The sequence below is a fragment of the Cydia strobilella genome, chromosome 4, assembly GCF_947568885.1.
Source record: "Cydia strobilella chromosome 4, ilCydStro3.1, whole genome shotgun sequence".
NCBI lineage: Eukaryota > Metazoa > Arthropoda > Insecta > Lepidoptera > Tortricidae > Cydia > Cydia strobilella.
Genome location: NC_086044.1, coordinates 7,317,877 through 7,337,274, shown reverse-complemented (window position 1 = coordinate 7,337,274; position 19,398 = coordinate 7,317,877). Strand labels below are relative to the sequence as shown.

General features: G+C 40.2%; 2 protein-coding genes across 2 annotated transcripts; one reads left to right on the top strand and one right to left on the bottom strand.

Annotated features, from left to right (window-relative positions):
* Positions 1–203: 203 nt before the first annotated feature.
* On the bottom strand, positions 204–10,840 carry LOC134740956 (polycomb protein Asx). Its single transcript, XM_063673631.1, has 7 exons — positions 8,514–10,840; positions 8,363–8,431; positions 8,102–8,175; positions 7,600–8,021; positions 6,687–6,921; positions 5,863–5,973; positions 204–5,404 (listed from the first exon to the last, which is right to left on the bottom strand). Exons 1-7 carry the CDS (start codon positions 10,546–10,548, stop codon positions 5,258–5,260), a joined length of 3,093 nt encoding a protein of 1,030 aa, XP_063529701.1. The 5' UTR covers positions 10,549–10,840; the 3' UTR covers positions 204–5,257.
* Positions 10,841–11,150: 310 nt separating this feature from the next.
* LOC134740548 (uncharacterized) lies at positions 11,151–17,691 on the top strand. Its single transcript, XM_063673063.1, has 7 exons — positions 11,151–11,310; positions 11,395–12,549; positions 12,648–12,709; positions 13,903–13,962; positions 14,054–14,287; positions 14,383–15,933; positions 16,693–17,691. Exons 1-6 carry the CDS (start codon positions 11,297–11,299, stop codon positions 15,921–15,923), a joined length of 3,066 nt encoding a protein of 1,021 aa, XP_063529133.1. The 5' UTR covers positions 11,151–11,296; the 3' UTR covers positions 15,924–15,933; positions 16,693–17,691.
* The last annotated feature ends 1,707 nt before the right edge of the window (positions 17,692–19,398 follow it).

Sequence of the window (19,398 nt, the reverse complement as noted above, 5' to 3'; positions counted from 1 at the left end):
GTGTGTTGCATACCGCATATTGCCGCATACCGTCACTGTCTTCAGATATTTGTGAGCACCTTAGCCGCCCCGACAAGAGTGACTATGGGGATACTGCGACTATCTTTTTGGCAGTCCGTAATGTTTATTTTTTGTCTGTTTAATGTATGTACAAATTAAACCAAATATTATAGGTGTTAGCTGCGCAAGTTAAAACACTCAAATAGATTTAGAACATAAATTTATTCGAGAAGAACGTTCATGTCTAAAATAATCATGTATTTACCAATAAAAAACAATGCGAATGTTTCATCACTATTAAAAACATTATGAAGTAATAGTAATAGTATATTACTATCAATATAACAAAGAAAAGTTCAGTGTCTATTAGTAGGGAGCCAAATGAAAAATAAAAGATATCTAATTTAATTACGTTAATATCATAAAGTCCAATACTAATCAAACAATGGTGAATGCTATTTCAGTAACTCTTCGGATTTAGTTGCAACTGATTTTCATAACTACATCCATATGACCAGACTTAGCAATGACACTGCTCGCTGGTGTGGGAGTGCATGCGCATAACGATGCATCGTTCGCACTGCAGACACCTCACCAGTATGATAAAGTCATGTTGTCTATCCATGATGCAGTGTTTACATGCACTATAGTAAAGGCTTGGCCAAACACAAGGCTCGACGCAGCGCCGCCGCCCATGCTAACAGGTTAGCGAAGTCAAACAGACTGCTGACGCGGCGCTGCGTCACGCCGTTTGTTTGGCCAAGCCTTAAATATACAAACAAAAAAAACAGTACCATCGTCAATACAGTTAAATGACTATCATAAACCTTATTGCAACGAATTAAGGTTTAATAATGGTTATTTAAGTGTGTTGGTGTTCAATAGCTATTGTTTGTGATACACTGAATAATTGGGACCAGCACAGTGGATAACATTTCTGTTAAGTACATCCAGCTGCAAAAGTGAATACCCACTTTATGAATGAATTCCATTCATAAATTGTATATGCACTTTTGCAGCTCAATTGTACCTAAATAAGTTTGAGCGCACAGTTGTGTATACTCCATTAAATGTGTCGTTTTCAAGCAAAAGGTACCACATTGTCGCTAACTATAAGGGCGAAAATTGCTATATCCTTATACGCATAACCTGTCAGTGTCACAGCGTCCTTATGGCAAGCGACAATGTGGTACCTTTTGCTTGAAAACGACACAAATAGTTTGGTTAAGAAAATGGTTAGTTCCCGATTCGCCAGATTCTTGTTTCGTCAGATTCTCTTACGGATTGTGACGTACTAAAGTAAATCCGGCGAAACGGGAATCCGGCGAAACAAGAATCCGGCGAATCGGTAACTAAAAAATATGAGCAAAATGGAATACGCTATTTATTTATACGAAGGTACACACAAATGGTTGATTAATTAGTTGCTGATACTTTGTCGCAAAAAAATTGTCTCTGGACAATATTTATCAAAATCAGTTGTCTGTGTAGGTTCGCACATGGAGCTACAGTGTATCCAAGTCCATACATACATATTACATACAGTTGTATACCTTAAGAGGAAAGGGGACGGCCGCTTCGCCATATAAACGTAGTCCCCATTTTCCTCTCTGGATATTGATTTATGGAAAATATTTTTGCATAATTTATTTTTTTCGATTTTTTGATTATTGTAAAAATTAGGGGCGAAAAACAGATTTAATACAAAATTTTAATTATTATAGAAATTCGAAAAAATCGTAGGAGCATAGCTGTGGTTGATATACAACAAATTGTGTCAAATACAAATATCGAGAGAGGAAAATGAGGATTACGTTTGTATGAAAAGGTGATTTCGCGCGGGTCGTCCACTTTCGTCTTAATTGACACAAAGCATTAAATGCTTAGTGTTAAAGTAAGGACGCTATGCACGAACAAATTTTGTACATTGACACGCCATTTCCTATCCCCATCGCACGCGCATAATTATAAGTATCGTGTCCCGCCTATGATGCCACAGGGGGTCAATGCCACTGTGCGAGCGAGACAGCAATATAATTATGCGCATGCGATAGAGATAGGAACGAATGTTCCTATCGCACATGAACCCGCCTGGGTTCATGTGCGAAATTCTTAAGTGCTTAGAGTCCTTACTTTAGTATAGGTACTTACTTAACGTATGTGATATATAATGTAATGCATGCACATATTCAATATGGATGGTGACATATTTCTGACATATCTCAAAGCTCACAAGTTTCAGCCATTACAAATGAAATGTTACTTTTATTACAATTTTATTCTAGTTCTTAGTCAATTTTTGTGATATATAAGGTTTCACAACTCAAATAATGAAAGTTTTGCTATTTATACCACTAAATATCTCTCCCAGTCCGCCTACCATAGTATGGTTTATCACCAAATGGAACCATTCATTCAATTTGTAATTATATAGTTTGTCAAAGGACTGTCTCATTTCAAACATAGACAGAGGGAATCATACTATCTTTGGGAAAGGGATGAGAATAGTTTTTTTTTGTTGTTGTACCTGTTATTTACTGACAATTTGTGTTTGACCAACTATAGTTACAAACTTGCTAAAAAGAAACAATTGTTTTAAGAGCTTATTATACTATCCTAATTTAGTGACTAACAAGAGGGACGCCGCTATAAGTGAGAAACGATAGGATGTATCTCTTATCGCGTCTCACGTATAGCGGTGTCCCTCTTGTTAGTCACTAAATTTAGCAAAGTGTAATAAGCCCTTTAAATCGGCGATAGATCGTACTATGCTAGGGCATATTTAATTTTAAAAAAAGTAGCATGCTTGATTCTCAATAGGTATGTTGGAGGCATTTGTTAACATCTAAATAATAGTATATTGTGACACTATGTATACATACATGTAAAACAATGTTAACAGTTATTAATGTGTGATATATGTATTATATATTTTCTGATTGAAACAGAGTGAGCAATACGTTATATTAAATGCCTATATTATATATGTTAAGATTGCTTATTATTATAATTGTAACATCCTTGATGAGATAGGGTGTCTAGAAATCATCACTTAAGGCATTGCTATGTGAACAATCTAGGCATAGCCATTATATGGTCGCTATCTAATTAACATAATTATATTGAATCAGTTACTTTTTCATATTTCAGTTATCTCGTTACAATATCGTTATTGCGCTAAATGTTACGTGTCGTACGACAGGCCATGTAAAATCAAGAGTTCGTTCTGAGTTTACATGGATCATGTTCATTTCAATCCAAGTCTTAAATTGGCAAAAGCAATATTAATCTGTAAAATGTCCTTACAAAAATATGATAGACAGCTATAAATATATTGCATAACTTAGTGTCGTATTAGTGTACACGCCATAATGAAAAACTTAAATATAACAAGTAAAGTATGGAAACGAAAAAATCTGGTCGTGCATGATATGGTAAATCTTTTAAATGAATGAGGATTTTCAAGCAGCACTTTTTGTATGATTTGTGGATATCAAACTTCATAATAAAAAATACAAAAATAATACAATGTTGTTTGTGAGTATTCCGCCATACCTATGTTTTTTTGAACAGCGTCTTCGGACAGTATTTACCAAATTTTCCTGTTAATTTTTTTATTATATTTTAAACCTGATATTTCATATTATACCCTATTACATCGTTCTTTCACAATAGTATTTACATTACATAACATTTTTCTAGTTGACTTCAGATTGAGGTAGTTCCACTGTTTTTTTAATTATCGTGTATTTGCCTTTTTACAGAAAAATGCCTTCCATATAAAAACAACTTTCAGTGCTTGGAATAGAAAGTGTTAAAACAAGTATTTCTTTTGGTAAGATGACATTCTATTGCGATTAAAACAACTTGTGAAAATATAAAACAATTGTAGCAGGTAGTGAGTGAAGATTATCAGAAAACGCTTTCAACAAAATATATAATGCTAAAACTCACAAGCAGTTGGTATGTAGTTTGATATCCACAAATCATTAAAAAAAGTGCTGCTTGAAAATCCTCATTCATTTAAATTAAGTTTTACCATATCATGCATGACCAGATTTTTTCGTGTCCATACTTTAATATAGTAAATACTTATACAAATGTATAGAACCCTCCATTGTAATATTACAATTCGACCCGATGTGTTAACCACCTGGGTCGCGTTTTAAAAAAGGCTTGTAACTTGCAATCAATGTATGCCTCTTTTTCAAACAACCATATTTGTTAGAAAGAGCGGAAAACAGCGGCTATGGATTAAAAGTCTTCTATAATACGCGACCATGCTATCTTTCGTCAATAAATATCTGTACATGTCCTTAATGAAGACATACAACTAGGAAGCAGTCCGCATCTCTGCTGCCGCGGCCCCTGAGAGGCGAGCCTCACGCTCGGCTAAAAAACTATACAAACTAAAAACAATACTAACTTGTGATGATAATCAGATATTAAAAATATAATGGCAAAATCATTACTATACCTAGCTTAAGTTCTAATTTTCCTCGCATGTACTCTTATCAAGAACTATGATCCTTATTTTCAATAAAAATTAACAAATGATTCAATTACAACAGTAAGACTCTCTAAGTAGAGAAAATTATCAAATGAAATTTTTTACTGTTCTATGAAATAAATAATGTAATAAGATTAATGAGCCTTAAAAAATGGCATAGTTGTGCAAAATGAACATTAAAATCTAATAATGTGATGTGCAAATCTATTTACGAAATTACTAATCATCTCTCTTGTTTTGCTTAACAGTGTAAAAATATTTCTATTGTCGATAAATAATTAATACTTAAATGGAAAAAGACCTATTTTACGACGTTTAGTTAAGCTGCACCCTCATCTGAAGATTTCGATTATATTAGCGTGAATTATCTGGGACTATCATTAAACTACTTTAGTGAATACAATGCTAGTTGATACCGGCGTCATCTACTCTACACGTGCGACTCTCACTCTTCAAAATGATAGCACCACATCTGAAAACCACATTCCACACATGTTCAAACACTATACAACGCCAAATCACGAGAGTTTGTGAGAGAATTCACTGAGTAGCGAGTCACTGAGACAGAGACAGGGCACTTCTCTGAGCCGAACTTTACTTTTACAGTACAAAAACTTCCTTGAGCGCTCGCCGGGTCAAGCGCGAGATAGCCGTGTGATGTGAGGCGAGGCCCCGCTGTGGACACATTTCACTTCACACAAGAGTTTTTAAAGAGTTGGGGCTGAGCGCGTTCGGCGCCGCTTCGTGTCAGCGTATGAGACAGGTGAGGCAGAGCTCGGCCGACCCGATGCAGTCGTCGTGACAGAAGGCGCCGCACTTCTTGCACAGGATCATGGCGCGCAGGTTGCACACGCACGCGTCGTCCGCGCCCACGCTGCGGCATCGCGTCTGGCTCTGGAAACGAAACATGTCTTATTTAGATCTACCCCATATAATCAGAAGACTAGACATCTAACAAAAACCATGGTTATGGACTATGGCTATGGGCTCCAGTTTCCGCACTTAGCGCTTAAATATTAAGCCACTGTGCGCAAAAGACTAATTAGTCTGTTACGCACAAAGTGTTTAATGAACCATCACATAATGATATAAATTAACTTACTGAGCACGCTCTGCACACGTCTAATGTGGACTTTGATAATCATTACAGTATTAAAATAGAGACGTTATTTAACTATGTATGTATAGGTAGGTTACTACCGGTGTTCGAAATAAAGTTTGGCAATGTCAATTAACAGTAATCTACCCCTGCTATAGGATGGATTCCTTAACGCATTCACACCAGCACACAGATCAGACAGCACATCAAAAATATTACATAAAACTGAGAATATCAAAATAGGTGTACTTACAACATTGGTGTTTTGATTAGCTGGCGGTGCGCTAGATGCCCTTGGTGCTACGTTAGGAGTCCGCTGGACAAGAATGTATTGTCCCATGTTGTTGGCTCTGTTATCATTCATCTGGAAGTAGAAATATTTTACTTCTTAAAGTGGTCTACAAATTTGTGCTTCGAATTAACTGATGCAGATGGTGTTTTGAAGGTGGAGGACCACAAAACATATGGCCTGGGGCAGCACTGTGAAATCTACATTAGCTGTAAAACTGTAAGGCGCGATTTTTTTCTCATGTCTCTTCTACTATCAACAACTTTTTGCTGTTTATCAACGATTCCTTTTTCTATGCATTTTATGAGTCCCAATGTCGTGGTAAAAAAAATACTTGCCAACACAAGTTTAATACTTACTTTTTAAATTTATTCGATACAATGTGCGATAGTAACATGTACATCACGTTACTATCTATAGGTGTACTTACTTAAATAGCACTAGCAGCAAAAAAAACTGAAGAAATTGTTCAGCATGATATAAGAAAATTAGCAGTTACGCTAGAAATCAGTGTATGAAATATGATTGCTTTGAAATGGAACGAAACAAAAGGAATACAACTCTGCTCCAAGTGAAAATGGTTTAAAATGGGTCGTTTTATGCTTTCGTTGTTCATAATGTACTTCATTTTGCGGCATGACAGAGACGGGTAGCTGTCTTAACAGCGGGTGGCGGTGATGGCGGCGGTCGCACTGCGTGTCGGTTGGGGCTGTTCTGGATCACGGCTTGGCAAATCTGATAGCTATCCACTGGGGGGGGGGGGGGGGGGGGGGAGTTTGATAATGTACCTCATTGTGCGGTATGACAGAGACTGGCAGCTGCCTCAGCAGCACGGGCGGCGGCGGCGCAGACAGCGCGGGCGGGCGCGGCGCACGCGCAGGCCGCGTGAGCAGCGCGGGCGGCGGGCGCAGCTGGCCGCGCAGCGCGTCGCGGTTGGGGCTGTTCTGGATCACGGCTTGGCAGATCTGGTAGCTGCGCTCGAGGTTCACGGCGCCAGGGGGGACTTTGTTCGAGCTGCGGCTTCTGAAATGGGTGGTGGAGCATGAGACACAGCAATGATTATCAAAGTCCACATTGGACGTGTGAGCATGCTCAGTAAGTTCATTTCTGTTGTTGATCCTAGACAGATGCAGGTAACATTACACAGTACTGCAAACTTTAATCCGGACTGGCTTTTAAGCATACAAGTTTATACAGGCTGTTATGGAAACATAAGACTTTTTTAAATATTTTAATAGAAAGTAAATTCTTTATAAAAACCATAACTTTAAATTAACTTTATTTTTGCTTAGGATAAGTTTTGCTAAGTGTCCAAATCCATAGTCACAAAATCACATTAAAAAAAACCGGCCAAGTGCGAGTCGGACTCGCCCACCAAGGGTTCCGTACTTTTTAGTATATAGCGGCAACAGAAATACATGATCTGTGAAAATTTCAACTGTAGCTATCACGGTTCATGATATACATCCTGGTGACAAACAGACAGATGGACAGACGGACAGACGGATAGCGAAGTCTTAGTAATAGGGTCCCGTTTTTACCTTTAGGGTACGGTACGGAACCCTTTTTGCACTAAATCCTCATGAAAAATGTTTTCGAAAAAAAAAGCATTTCTTTAAACTTTATTGCACAACAGAAAAACATGTACAAAAGGCATTGTGACCCTGTTTTATTAAACATTATTAATGAAAATTGAATTACCTGTTTGATTCCTTTCCCGATTTCGACTTTTTCCCTGATGGCCTCATAATATTTGTCATAGTAGTTGAACTCACAGGTGGGTTAGTGGCCGTAGTACTAGACACTAGACTAGTTGCCGGTTCACACTCTAGCTTTACCGAAGCATCTTTCATTGACTGACAGCTTTCTGATGAATTTGAGGACTCCATATTAAAATTTGCATCTCTATCTTCTTTATACATACAATTATCCTCATTTATGTTTGTGTCCTCCATGCTTGTTTTTGAATCTTCACTTAGATATTTTGAATTTTCTATGTTTGCGTTTGAGAAATTGTGTAAGGTGATGACATCATTTGTCAAATTGTTCTCGGTTTTCCATGATACTGCTGAAGTTTTTGGTTTTGCTGGGTCCTGCATGTTGTCATCAGGATATGACACCATCTACAAGAAAAAGTTATTAAGAAATGTGCTGAGATTCATGTGGTTTTATGATTAAAATGTGTTGTTGTAGTTGTACTTACAGATGTGTTGGTAACTTCCATAATAGGTATTGATGAATTCTGGGGCATAGGCATGGTCACAACAGCAGTAACATCTAAAAACAAAGAAAACAGTACTGAAAGAACCACTTGTTTCTTCCATTTGACAACTTACTTCAATAGACAATGGAGGAAATAGATTTTATGAAATACCCTCATTATAAAAAAATTAAATGAATTATTTTGTCCTGACTTCTAGGTATTTTAGCCATAATTTAAAAAATATAAATTATGAAAACTTACTTGTCTCACTCATGTATGATGATAATTCCATTAAATTGGGATGAGATACATACTTTACATCTTCACATTCTGAAAAATAAATAATCATGATCAGTACTAAAATCATTTATTACAAATCTACATAAACAATGATTATGCTACTCAGACTTACGAGAATTCAGTATTGACAATCCTCCTGTCTCCAAAATAAAGGACTCTGCATCCTTAAAGTGCTCATCATAGTAATTATGTACAATATTTTCAGTTGATCTTATTTTTTCAAATTTATCACAACTATCCTCATTCTCTTTTTCATTAGGATGTTCATGAAGTTGAACATTTTGACTATTTATTCCTTGTTCAGGCGTGTGATATGATTCTTTCTTAACATCTTCAGTTGCAGTATTTTGTGGTGAAGCAATATCAAAATTAGAAACATTTTTATCTTCTGTAGAAAACTGTTCTTGTATGAAAGCTTGAGGTGAAACAGGAGCTGGAGAGTCTTTAGTTTCATCTTTAACATTGCAAGGGCTCTCCATTTCTGTGACTGAATTCTCACCTTGCAGAGTGTCATTGTTGGCATTCGCTTCTTCACCTGTTCCAATGTTACTGACATTATTATCAATTTTCAAACTTGATAGTGAGGATACACTTCTTTCATCATATTCATACACAGAAGCGGTTGCCTTGCTGTCTTCACTATTTGTGTCCAAATGGTCCTGTTCAGGGTATGTGTGTTCATCACTTGGACAAATCTGATCATTGGGATCATTTGTTTCACCATCAGAACAGTTATTGCTTCCTGCCTCTTCTACATTCTGTGTTAAAAAACCTAAATAATTAAATACTTCTTCATCTTCATACCTGGTTCTCTTTGCTATACTACAATTTTCATTATCATTGTCATCACTTAGTCTCTTAGCAGTTTCAGAAAATAAAGCTTCTGTGTCAGTTTTATTTTTTTCATTTTCTATAGATGCACTTGACTCTTCAATAGCTACAACATTAAGGTCTAACTCTTGTTTAACTTCACTTCTTTCTGCTTCTGCATCTGGTAGCAACAGGGGATCCACAGGTGTGGAAGGAACAGAGTCATCCAACCTAGGTGCCGATGAGGAGTCAGAGAAATTAAAGTCAACTTGACATTCTACATAGCCCCTTTGAGACTTGGCATGTTTGAGAGGGAGTAAATCCGGGACTGGTGCTGATGACTTGGCATTGATAGGAGATTCCTCTACAACATCATCTGCTTTGGCGGATGACCGGGTTACTGCCCCTACATTCCTTAATCTTTTACTATTACTGGACGATTTACTTTTCTTAATCTTTGGAACAGTACTAGTGCTTGTAATGGATGCTGTGGGTCTCAATTTAATAGTTGTTTTTAATGAAGGTCTTTCTGAATTTAAATTAAGGGAAGATTTCTCTGTTCTAAATTTTTCGCCCCAAAAGGGTTCAAAATGCTTTAACTTCCATGGGTCAATTTTGCTTTTTTCTTTCTCTACTTCCGACTTTATTTTCTGCTGATTTTCAGGAGTAAATTCACCACCCGATAGACTCTCCTGCCACTCTAGACAGGCTCGGGCAAAGAATTCATTATTTAGACTAGAAGAACTTAGGCGACCAGAAGGGCTAGGGCGATCCACACTTGGAAGCAGCTGCCCAAGCTTGTACTGGTACAGAGGCGGAAGTAATGAGAATGTATGCTTGTTTAGTAGTGCTCTAATGTTAGTGTTAACTAATATTGAATCGGGGGTCTCTAAATCTATGCAGCCTTCTCTAGTTTGCTGCAACTGTGCAGCAGTAGATAACTTCTTCCCACTTCGTTTGCGAGGCTTGAGACAGAATCCTGGTATACTGGCAAGTACCTCGCGCATTGTAGACAGTTTATTAGAACTAGTATTTGTCTCCATGTAAGTCGTAGCTGCCGTCCATTCCCTGGCCTCTGGTGGTGGAGGAGGTGGTAAAGGCTTCACTATAATCCTTGGTAGAGGCCTTGAATGATTTGAACTCTTTTTTCTTCGTTTTGACTGTTTCCGCGATGAGTGCTTGCTCGATTTTGGTTCAGGTGCCTCACCGTCTTCTGGAATGCGTACAACGGAATACTGCTCACTGATATTACAGGATAAGTATTTACTCTCTGAGGAATTGTCGGAGAATTCCATCTCGTTCTCCTCTACATTTGCAGGAGATACATCAAGCTCCATTGTGGAAGTATGTGTTTATTATTCTTATTTCTAAGGTAGAGCGTGAGCAGTCTTGAAATTAAAATAATGTATTTATGCCGACAACAGTCACAATTTCAACCCATCGTGCATTCGTTTCCACTGTTACACAGTTCTATTTTAAAATGTATTTGTAGTTTTAAGATAAAGCATAACACATTTATGTCGTTGAATTTCTTAGGATTAATACAATTTTATTCACTAGTATTTCATTTTTCTAAGGACAAGAACAGAGCAAAATGTCACAACAACACCAAGGAAAATGGATTCCATCCAATAAGTCGCGTTCACATAACAAAATACTTTTAAGGGGAAGACAGTTTACCGAATATTATTTATTTGTAAAAAAGGAAAAGCAGATTTTAAAACTTTTGTAAAAACGCAATAATTATAAGGCTGGTTAAACGGCTAGAAACTACAATTCATAATTATTTTTAATTTTGTTTAAATTTCTCTCGTGTATCTCGATCTTGTTTCATTCATTCATTCACGACTCTATGCAGTCTGTGGTTACAGCGCGTTGTGCGGCTTCACCCTTCACCCTTCACCGCTACCGCTACCTACTGCGTACTGCGGCCATCTTGTTTCTTTCGAGAGTCGGAAATTGTGGATGGATTGTGGCCATAAAATTGTATATATTTTGTGGTAATTTTTGACTTTTTGAGATAAAATAAATATAGTGTGTAATAATTAATATTACTAGTGAAGTGTATTAGTTTCAAGAAGTACTATGGGACGAGGAAGGTAAGGGCACGTTTTTATGCTAATTTTATTAATTGAATGCGTCATGTACAACTTTTGCTTAAAATGTTTTATAATGATTTTTAGGGATCGTAGTCGTGATAGGCGACGTAGCCGAAGCCGGAGTAGGAGTCGAAGCCGCAGTCGCAGTCCTCGCTATGGGCTTGGATCGGGCGGCGGCGGCGGCGGCGGCGGCGGTTACGGTGGAGGTGGCGGTTATGGCGGAGGCGGCGGTGGCGGCGGACGCCGTAACAACCCGGGCGCTACTTTGCGTAAACCAAAATGGGACTTGAACAGACTTAAACCTTTCAAAAAAGATTTTTATGTTCCACACGCAGATGTGGAGAGCAGATCCGATTCAGAAGTAGAAGCATGGAGGAGCGAAAATGAGATTACATTAAAAGGCCGCAACATCCCGAAACCGACACTAACCTTTGATGAGGCAAGTTTCCCGGATTATGTGATGGATGAAATAGATAAAATGGGCTTTTCAAGACCAACACCCATTCAGGCACAAGGCTGGCCCATTGCTCTCAGTGGTTATGACATGGTCGGCATTGCTTCAACTGGCTCTGGAAAAACTCTGTCATATATTTTACCGGCAATAGTACACATCAATAATCAGCCAAAATCTAGCCGAGGTGATGGCCCCATTGCTCTTGTATTGGCTCCTACCAGAGAATTAGCACAACAAATTCAAGAAGTGTGTGACAAATTTGCAAACACTTCTAAAATTCATAACACTTGTCTATTTGGTGGTGCTCCCAAGGGCCCTCAAGCAAGAGATTTGGATGCAGGTGTGGAAATAGTAATTGCAACTCCTGGCCGTTTGCTTGATTTCCTGGAAAGTGGAAGAACTAATCTAAAACGCACAACATATTTAGTACTTGATGAGGCTGACAGAATGTTGGACATGGGTTTTGAACCCCAAATCCGGAAAATCATTGAACAAATCAGACCTGACAGACAAACCCTCATGTGGTCTGCAACGTGGCCTAAGGAAGTACAAAGTTTGGCATCAGAATTTTTGAAAGATTACCTACAGATCAATGTGGGTTCCTTGTCATTGGCAGCTAATCACAATATTCTTCAAATTATTGATGTCTGCATGGAGTATGAAAAAGAGACAAAACTGAGCACTCTCCTCAAAGAGATAATGGCAGAGAAAGAAAACAAAACTATTATATTTATTGAGACTAAGCGCAGGGTAGATGACATAACCCGAAAAATGAAGCGTGATGGGTAAGTTAACTATTCTCAATTTTTTTAGTTTATATGAAATAGTAGATTGTGTGTTGTTGTTCATATGAAACACTTAACTGTGTTTTTTCTTAATGCAGGTGGCCTGCAGTCTGCATTCATGGTGACAAATCTCAGAGCGAAAGAGACTGGGTACTGCAAGGTAAGATGTGAACAAGGTATTATGCATAAATGAATATTGATTACCTTTTGTTTTATTATTATATCAACAGATTGTATTGAGATTTCATATTTATTACATAAAATCTATTAAATAGAATGATTTGCACTAAAAATTCGCCCAATACTAATTATAATAAAAAAATAACATGGATTCGAGAAGCGGTGTCGGATTGAGATTCTCAGGCGATCGCCGTGGCATCGCTGCCGCAGGGCGGTGTGGGAGTGGGGCAGCGCAGGCTGTGTGTGAAGCGCTCTGTATCTGACTCGTGTCTGCATGTGCAGGCTGGGGCGATGCGGCCGCGCGGCGACTCGGGCGGCCCCGCGACCCCCGCGGCACGCCGGGCCGCGCCGCCGCTAGTTGTCGGGGCTAGTAGCTAGCCCTGAGCAGTAACTCTGCCACCCTCGCACTGCACTGCCGCGCCGCGGTGCCGCGGCCAGTCTGAGCCGCTTCTCGAGCGTCCGGCGAGGCTCGTCGGCCGCGCCGCTCTCGTGCGGCGACCCGACGTGTCGGCTCACGGCTGGCGGCGACAGCCGTCTGGCGCCCTAGTGCCTCGTCGAGCCGTTCGGCTCGCTCGCCGCCGGTCACGCCATTCGTTCTCGATTATTCTTTTGCGTGTATTGTCTTATGATATACCGAGGAGACAGTACAATTAGTAAGTTTATTCGAGAAGTTATGGAATGTTATACCCAGTAAAATCTGCAACCCTGACTGGCATTTAACGTACCTGTGGTCTCTATATTTTTTTGAAGTAATCTGCAACATGATTTATAAATCTGTTTGCCTATTATTTTCCTTACTTATTATTTTGTCCCTTACCTTATTTACTGTTTATACATTCAAATTCATTATGGAAAAGAGGGCAGAGCATATGGAAAAAGGAACAGATGTTCTAGAGGCATACTTCGAGTGAAACATTCAAGGCAATTTGTATACCATTAATTGAAACCACTTTCTACAAAAGATTTAACTACAGGCTGCAGGCTTGGGTAATGTATACATAATAGGTCTTACTTGGATTTCATAGGTGAACTCCGTATGCTTGCTAAGTGCAGTTGTGAATGAAAGAAAGAGTTGAAGAAAGGAATGTCAGAAGTGCAAATGCACGCTACACTGAGCTTGCATACGGAGCATACTTAGAGTCTTGTACTAATAATACAAACAATTTTTTACAGATTTTCGAAGTGGTAAAGCTCCTATTTTAGTAGCTACGGATGTAGCTGCTCGCGGCTTAGGTATGTAACACTTTTAAAAAAAACCCGTTCTTTGGAAATGGGAATTTTCTTGGGGTATTATTATTAACATATGTTTCCTTTGTTTTAACAGATGTGGATGATGTTAAATTCGTCATAAACTTTGATTATCCCAGCAATTCTGAAGACTACGTCCATCGCATCGGAAGGACAGGGCGTACGAATAAGACCGGAACAGCTTACACGTTCTTCACTCCCTCAAATGCAGCTAAGGCGGCCGATCTCGTGTCTGTGTTGAAGGAAGCCAAACAAGTCGTTAATCCCAAGCTGCAGGAATTAGCCGAACGCGGGGGTGGGGGTGGCAGACGTAAGTAGATTGTTTGAATATACATATGTATAAGTCATAGTCATTATATTTAGTTGTCTTTAAATATATTATAACTCGTGTAAATGTTTGTGCAGGCCACCGCGGCCGTGGCGGCAGATATCGCCGCGGCGGGCGTCGCTCACGCACCCGTTCTCGGTCCCGCTCTCGCGACCGCCGCCGCCGCTCTCGCTCGCGCTCCCGCGATCGCCGCCGCCGCCGCCACAGCTCGTCCCGTTCTTCGCGAAGCAAGTCCTCAAGATCATCCAGAAGCCGTTCACGTTCCCGCTCGCGCTCGCGTACCCGCTCCCGCTCAGGCAAGTGCAGCCCACACAAGGATGCTCCTACTGCCGGGCCGCAGGCCGCACCCCAAGCTCTGCTGCCGACGCCGAAACCTCTCCTTCCGACTCCCATTATCGGTCCCCAGTTGTCGGCAAACCCTGCTGACCAACCCAATGGAAAAGGCTCAGCGACGCCTCCCGTTCGCAAGGACGTGCCTCGAACTAATAATGAAGTTAGGAATGTAAATAATGACAACTCAAATTACTTGCAACAGATGCAGGCGCCCCCTCTGAATCAAGTGCCACCACTAATGGGCCTGAATCCTATGAACATGTGTATGCCCCCCATGAACGGCCAAGGGTTTGTCATGCCTCCCTTTTTCCCAGCCGACCAGTACGGTGTAATGATGCCATCGTTTCCCCCCGGCGCCGGCGCCATGGTCCCCGGCGGCTGGGGCCATCCGCCCCCGCCGCCCCCTCCCCCTCCCCCGTCCTCCGCCCCGTCGGCAGGCAACGCTTACGACAACTTTAATTACGGACCACACGGCTCGGGAGAGAGCAACCTCGAGCCAGATTCCAGGAAGCGAGGACCTCGCAAAGGCGGGCTCGGCGGCTCGGACCAGGGAGCCTCGCGCGGTGGTCTCGGAGCTGACCCTCGCGGAGGCCTGGGCGCTGACCCCCGCGGCGGCCTCGGTGCCGACCCCCGCGGCGGTCTCGGCGCCGACCCCCGCGGCGGCCTGGGCGCCGACCCCCGTGGCGGCCTCGGCGCCGACCCCCGCTGCGGCCTCGGCGCCGACCCTCGCGGCGGCCTGGGCTCTGGCGGGGGCCTCGGCTCCGACGGCGGTGGCGGGCCGCGCGCCCGCGGCGGCCGCGACCGGCCCCGCCGACGCGGAAGAGGACGCGATAGCAACGATTTTAACGAAACTTCGGGTGGCGGCGGTCTCGGTTCGGACAATGCCGAGCCCTTGGGATCCGGTGGCCTCGGCGGGGGCCCCGGGTCCACCCCCGGCTACGGGTATCCCTCTGGCGGTCCCGACGTACCCCATGGGAGCCTGCTGCCGCGCATGCTTCCTCAGAATGGCGGAGCGATCGTCGGGCCACAGGCTAACTTTACAGCGTTTGGGTCCTATGGACAAAAATCCAACAAGAGACAACAAAACGAACAGTACCAGAATGATTCTAATCAGTATAATGGAGCTCCATACAATAATGGTTACGGCCCACAAGACATGGGCCCGGGCAGACCGCAAGGTTTTGGTATGTTTCCAAATCAAAATGGTCCAGGCAATGCGCAGGCTGGTGGCTGTGGCTCCATGGGGTACAACAATGACCGCCAGAGGAATCGCCAACGACGGTGAAATTCTTGAGGTTTGTTACCTTCAAACCAAATGCAAACTCACCTCCATGCGTAACAATCACTATTTTCTTGATGTGCCAACTATAAGTATAATATTATTGTTGACCTCGCAGAGATGCGTTGTTCTCGACTCGACACTAGTGCTATTTGAGTGAATTACAAAAAAAGTGTAGGTAACACAATGGAATATTCACAAAAATGATTTGATTGATGATTTTTTTCGTGTTACATCACACAAAGGAAGCCAAAATCGACGCCGCAGTATATTTTACCGCGTGTAAGATAAAAGGTGGCGTCGAATTCAGGAATCCGCAAATACCATGCCGAATAGCCAAGTAACTTATTTATAGAACAATGGGAAAACAGTAGTAGAAAACGGTTAGCTTAAATTTCCAATTTTTTTGCGACAAACTACTAAAACACACATTGTCTCACCATTGCTTGCGAAAGCCAATATAGCTGACGACACGTGCGTTTGCACCGGCGTAGGTTTAAAGTTTTTAAGAAGTAATAATGAACGCATTCATTCATATTCTTCCTTCAAACGCGTGAAATAGCGTAACACAGGTGGGTTTTTTACAGATATTTTAATGTTGAGGACATTTCTGATTGTGGAAAATACACTATTTTTGCAATTCACTCTTTTATTCATAATCATGAAAGTTTTATGGTTGGTACATCATTCAACACCTCTAATAATTGTAAACTTGGTGCTTGTATCTTCAATATTTTTATGCTATTGTTTTATACTAATTGATATTTTATTACAGAAAACGGACACAATGGGGATTCGCGACGTCGCAGAAGAAGATAGAATGCGGCCAAACCTCTACATAGGAGTAATATTGACTGAATCTTTCAGTGACATAGTGCAGTTACGCTTTCCGTATATTTTCTTTTTTGCAAATCCTAATTTAAATATAAGTAGTACTTATCACTAAAATGAGAACAAAAAATAATTATGTAAACATTTCACTATATTTGTAGTATTCCATTCCATGTATTGTATGTATTAGGGATTACTTTTCTCAATACCAGTATTTAAAGCAAGCTTCAATAATATGTTTGACAAAAGAATACCTGTGTTTAAGAATCTTATTGAGAAACATCACTTCAATTAGTCTAGGTTAAAAATTAGATTTAGTATGTCATACTGAATAAGGTATAGATGGGTTCTTTTGTGGGGCTTTTCGATACCTTGTAATCATTTGCAATCCCATTGCCTAAGGTACAGACATGTTAGTGATTTCTAATTTTTATTACAAAATTTGTAAAAAAAAACCTTTTTTTTTACATTAAGTATTTGGTTATTTTTTTACCACGTGTTGGCTATGAAAAAATAATTTCGTAAGCAAAGTTTCGTAGTGTAATAAAAGAGTTTTTACTGGGTTGCAAGGATTTTAATAGTTTTTGTACAAAAAATAGTTGGTCATTGCTCGAATACATAATTATTTGTAATACGCTATTTAATTTGGAATGCGTGTAGTGGCGGAATTGTATGTTGTGATTGTGAGAAAATTTGATTTGTTTGTTAAAAAGCGGACAAGTACATTAAAATGTGAACGAAGAGAGCACACTGCATACAAGTGAAGCTCATCGTGTTCTAATCATCTCTTAACGGATTAGGTATACAGTTTGTAGTGTACATACATTATGTATGGTCTTATAAAATAATGGCTTTATATCTTAGGCTAAGTCATTAATAAATCCTGTAATTCCATTTTTTTATTATATCTCTGTATAATTACGTGAGCGTAAATAAATTTGCACTTCAAATTGTTGTTTTTATGTTTGTATCATATTAATTGTGGTATTTTCTATAAAAAAGGGACCTTATTGTCGATGGCGCTTGCGCCATTATAAACGATGCTCCGATATAAATAATATACCGCGCGACGGTGTGCGGCGTAAGCAAAGGCCTAAGTGCCATCGACAATAAGGTCCCTTTTCATAGAAAATGCCCCAATTAATGAACAGTCAACAATAGAAGTTGCTGGCGGGCTAGGTAAAATATCTTAACCCTTTTCCAGGCCCCACCAATCTACAAGGTTTTGCCAAAAAATCCAAATATGTTCCAATGGGGTTGGCAACTGTCAAAGGTATGCATGGATGGCGCCGTCATAGCTTACCCGTTTTCCTATGAGATTTGGCTTAAAGGTGGATGGCCCTTTAAGCCAAATCTCATAGGATTCCATTTAAAAAAAAAGACAATTCTAGATTGACAGGGCAAGCTATGCTGGCGCCATCTGCTAAATACTTCGACCGGTCAACCTTACGCCCATCACCGATATATACGCACTACGTACTGTAGGTTCAACGCCAAAGACCGATTAATAGACCACAGAGCAACATAGACCTACGTGCATTATACATGAAGTTCAATTTCAGTTTTGACACTTCGGTGACGTGGCGCCTGAGTGTCAGCTTTTGTGTTTGACACGGGCGCGCGGCGTCGAAAAGGTTAATGTACCTTTTATACTTACTTTACTCTTTGGGTTAATGATTCATTTGAAGACAAGTCACATTTCCCGAAAGGCCAATCTAATTTGAACTAAATCGGAATGCTGAAAAGTTGAAATTTACTGGCGTGTATGTGGTCAATAAATTGTACTATGGCTGAATAAGGGTTAGCACATTTTTGTTAGGGGGATTAAAGTACATATCATTTTGTATGCTTGGCCTACTTAACTTTTTCTAGTGCTGACTGAACACAGCAATATTTGCGGACGAGGTGTTCAAAATGATCTTGACGCGACTATATTTTTACAAGCTTTTTATTAACTCGCAATGTAATACCTATGTAAGTAAGTATGTAACTATCAGATAGATATAACTCCGTAATAGATGGATACAGTCTAAGGAAAAAACGTGCCTCGAAAATCAAGAAAATTTGATTCTCGTTCAGAGGGCGCTACTAGCTTTGGCTTACTGTCGTATAGATGGCGTTGACGGTTTCGTTTGTTATTTAACAATTTAAACGCATATCAGTGAAAGAACATGGGTCCAAATCATAAAAATAATTAATGCAAATAAAAAAAATCATTTATCCATATTTAAATACATTTTGTCGTATTTTTATAAATCTTCATTTTTAAAGTGTGTCGACAGATGGCAGTGAATTTACTGGGGTTACAAAATTTACTATGACAGTACCGCTCTATGGTAACTATGTTTGTATGGGTCAAATCTTGCAAGTTATATTTGCTTCCCGGTTTCCGATGAAGCTGATAGTTTGCATACATACCATCGAGCTGACCTGATGATGGAGACAGGTGGTCATAGGAACTCTGTGATAAAACAACGCAACCTAATTGTGTTTGGGGTTTTTAGAATTGTCTCGATCGTCAGCAGCAATAAAAGCTTATACCAAAAATGAATTTTTTGCCAAAAACTTATTAAGAGAATAAAGAGCGCGTCAAGCTTTTGAACACCTCACCCGCTTAGCAACTTCTGCTGCTGACTTTCAGTAATGGTAT

Bases quoted from the DNA above. Each gene is read 5' to 3' on its own strand.
- LOC134740956 (XM_063673631.1), bottom strand. From the start codon at position 10,548: ATGGAGCTTGATGTATCTCCTGCAAATGTAGAGGAGAACGAGATGGAA. The intron at 8,022-8,101 runs GTAAGTACAACT...TTTTTCTTGTAG, and splicing joins TGGAAGTTACCAACACATCT to ATGGTGTCATATCCTGATGA. The intron at 6,922-7,599 runs GTAATTCAATTT...CACCCATTTCAG, and splicing joins TCGGGAAAGGAATCAAACAG to AAGCCGCAGCTCGAACAAAG.
- LOC134740548 (XM_063673063.1), top strand. The intron at 13,963-14,053 runs GTATGTAACACT...TTGTTTTAACAG, and splicing joins TGTAGCTGCTCGCGGCTTAG to ATGTGGATGATGTTAAATTC. The intron at 14,288-14,382 runs GTAAGTAGATTG...ATGTTTGTGCAG, and splicing joins CGGGGGTGGGGGTGGCAGAC to GCCACCGCGGCCGTGGCGGC.